Here is a 3,349-nt window from a genome sequence, read left to right as displayed (position 1 = left end):
AGCTCACCTCCGAAAATGAGCAATTCTCCTCAGGCACTGGGAGGAACTCATCTCCATGGCAACTGCAACCGTGTCGCTGTAACCGAGGGGGGAACGCTTCAACCTGTGAGGAAGGAGAGACAGACAGAAAGAGAAACACAGGCAAATATTCTTCAAGAACAAAGCAGCGCAGAAAAAAATCAGCTTTTTGTATAATTCTAGAGGGAGAAATACAGTCAAAACACTTCAATAAAAGAGGAAGGACAAAAAAGTTCACCACATTTGACACTCATATTGTATGTGGTTGGAGACAAAACAGACCCCTAATGCTTTGGTGACAATTATAATTAAAAGACATTTATAATATGACAAAAGTGTTCTATTTCAAATAAATTTCTATTACTCTAAGAATCCTAAAAAAAATATGCATCATGGTTTACACAAAAATATGAAGCAGCACAACTGTTTTCAACATTGATAATAATCAGAAATGTTTCTTGAGCATCAAATCAGCATATTAGAATGATTTCTGAAGGATCATGTGACACTGAAGACTGGAGTAATGATGCTATAAGTTATAAGATATAAGTTTTTTTATTATTATTAGTTTTGAGTCAGCTGAACCTCTTTGACCTAAAATATTTACTTAAAGACCCCTGAGAATTTCATATTTCAATAATTGAACAATGCATTCACATGATCACAGTTCTGTGATGTTGGTTAATGGTCACATGGCATGCAGTCTTGACATGAAGTTCTTTTTTTTCATGGTTTTATTTATATTTTTATTTAAATATTAGTTTTTCATCCACTCAGGTCTCATTCTAATTACTACTTCTCTCTACTGACATTCATCATTCATATCACCAGGATAACAGACCAAACTAACCCCCCAAAATACTATTTTCACACAAAGCAGGTGTGAATGTTTAAGGTTTTAGTTATTTATAATAACCCTGACTAATCCCCAAACTGCCAAATATCATCAAATTTATTGGTCTAGTCAATATATTGATCTGTCTAGACCATAATATATCCTCACTGCCATCACTTGGCAAACATGTGACAGCACACTGATGATCCTGAAGTTGACAACTCTTCACTCCAACACTGATGCAGCAGCCTGCGCTTCCTGTAGTCAGACCCGAGGGACAGGTCTTTGATCGCGTTTGAACGCACGCAAGAAGTGTGAACGCAGACAGATATCCAGACTGCAGGAAAGTCCACACGCTAGAAACCGCTGCATTCAGAATACACAATATGCACGCTTCAAATCTTTGAGCCGACTGCAAAAACCCTACGACTTTCATCATTTTACAAACAATCTGAGACTCTGATGTTCATTTGAACAGATAATGAGATCTGTTTCCAGGTTACCCATCAGGAATGCTACATGCAGTCTCTTTATTCAGCTCTCACTGCAGGCGTGTTTTGCTTGCTTCAGTTCTCCGTCACCAACAGGATCAAACGTCTGCTTAGAGTTCCAGAACAGTTTCAAAGAAAAAACCTTCACCAGTGGGCCACAATCATCTGAGAGTCACCTTTGGTCACCTGAACTGTGTGGTGCTTTATCTAAAGGCTTGGATGAACACCTGCTTTGTGTCACTTTAGCATTTTGGGGGTTATTTTTTTCTATTATCCTGGTAAAGTGAAGAATGGCAGGAAGCAGAGAGAAGAATGGTACTGAAACAAGAGTGGATCACAAGTGGATAAAAAGATAATATTTAAATCATTAAAATGTAAATAGAACCATAAAAAAAACTTTATAAAACAATAAAAACCTGTATGCCCAGCATGTCCCAATTAACCTACATCACAGAACTGTGATCATGCAAATACATTATTGAAATATTAAATTATAAGGGGTCTTCAAGTAAGTATTTTAGGTCAAAGGGGTTCATCTGACAATAAATAAATACATAAATAAATGAACAAATAAATGCATAAAAATAAATAAATGACAAAAAATAAATAAATTAAAAAATAAAAAACATTAATAATAATCTTATTAATAAACTTATTTGTCATTTAGTTGCCAAGACAACATTTCTCATTTTCACTTAGATTAACTCAAATAAGTAAAACTGACATAAAAACTGAGACAATGTCGCATGTAGACAAAAAAAAATTTGCTAAAACTTTAAAATATAAAAACACTTTCCAATAATTCCAATGTTAATAGTCAGTGTTGTTTTAGTATAATTGAGATACTATTACGATTGTTATTCATATTTTGAATCAAAAAAAAATTCATTTTAATTTGAGTAATTCTGCCGTGTGTTTATGACATTTTTAGTCATTCTTATTTTTTATATATATATATATATATATGTCTGTACAGTTTTTATTTTACTTCTAGTTTTAGTTATTTTAGTATGACAATTTTGCTTTTTGCAACTACTTGAAATAAAGTTTTTTATATTTTTTCAGTTAATGTTTATTTTAATTCAAGTAACACTTTTTAAAAGGTTTTAATTTTAGTTTCAGTTTTATTTAACTATAACAACCCTGACTAAAAAAACTCAAACCTAGGTCGCTCATGTTAGCACCAAGGCTTAATGTGTAAAATATAAGCATGGGCATCAGCCACCGCACCCCAGCTCCAATGTGAAATTAGTATTTTATTGAGAAAATAATCACTGATCATAAAACCTGATTCACCACAGAAACCATGTTTAGTTATGCCTAGTCCTAGTTCTGTTTTTTAAAATCAATCCACTTCTCCATTAATAAAAAAGTCTCGCCCTCACATTTCTTTTCAAATACATCTTTAAACATCAGGCCAGGACTCAAAAAGAAAACAAAAACAGAAGCTGAAATGTGATTGGCTGTGGTGAGTGAGGCGGTGGGCTGTGATTGGTGCATTCTTACCGCTCACTGAGCTGATGACTGCAGTTGACCAGGATGTGCATGCAGTGAACGCACACAACACCCATCAGAAGCAGACTAACTGGACCGAGCTGGAGAAAAAACAGAGAATTGTGTGTTTTAGACACTTTAAAGGGGTCATATGATGCTGCTAAAAAGAACATTATTTTGTGTATTTGGTGTAATGAAATGTGTTTATGCGGTTTAAGGTTCAAAAAACACATTATTTTCCACATACTGTACATTATTGTTTCTCCTCTATGCCCCGCCTTTCTGAAACGCGTCGATTTTTACAAAACTAATCGGTCTGAAAAGCGAGGTGTGCTCTGATTGACCAGCTATCCAGTGCGTTGTGATTGGCCAAATACCTCAAGCGTGTGACGGAAATCTTACACCCCTACCATACTGTTATGATGCCCTGTCAGGCCGGAGCGAGGAGACAAAAACATGAAAACCCATTACAAACGAGGCATTTGTTGCATCCAGTGGGGACATAAATACG

At 35.0% G+C, this 3,349-nt stretch overlaps 1 protein-coding gene across 1 annotated transcript in view; it reads right to left on the bottom strand.

Moving 5' to 3' along the window:
• Positions 1 to 3,349, bottom strand: part of LOC107745209 (proton-coupled amino acid transporter 4-like) — a 23,484-nt gene that overhangs the window by 15,919 nt on the left and 4,216 nt on the right. Inside the window, exons 5-6 of the mRNA XM_016559066.1 lie at positions 2,851 to 2,939; positions 8 to 103 (exon numbers count right to left, since the gene is read on the bottom strand). Coding sequence (XP_016414552.1) covers positions 8 to 103; positions 2,851 to 2,939 — 185 coding nt within the window. The remainder of the gene's footprint in view (positions 1 to 7; positions 104 to 2,850; positions 2,940 to 3,349) is intronic.

Source organism: Sinocyclocheilus rhinocerous, unplaced genomic scaffold, assembly GCF_001515625.1.
Source record: "Sinocyclocheilus rhinocerous isolate Xijiao unplaced genomic scaffold, SAMN03320098_v1.1 scaffold257, whole genome shotgun sequence".
Lineage (NCBI taxonomy): Eukaryota > Metazoa > Chordata > Actinopteri > Cypriniformes > Cyprinidae > Sinocyclocheilus > Sinocyclocheilus rhinocerous.
Note: the sequence above shows the minus strand (reverse complement) of the source record. Positions and strands in the feature narration are given on the sequence as shown.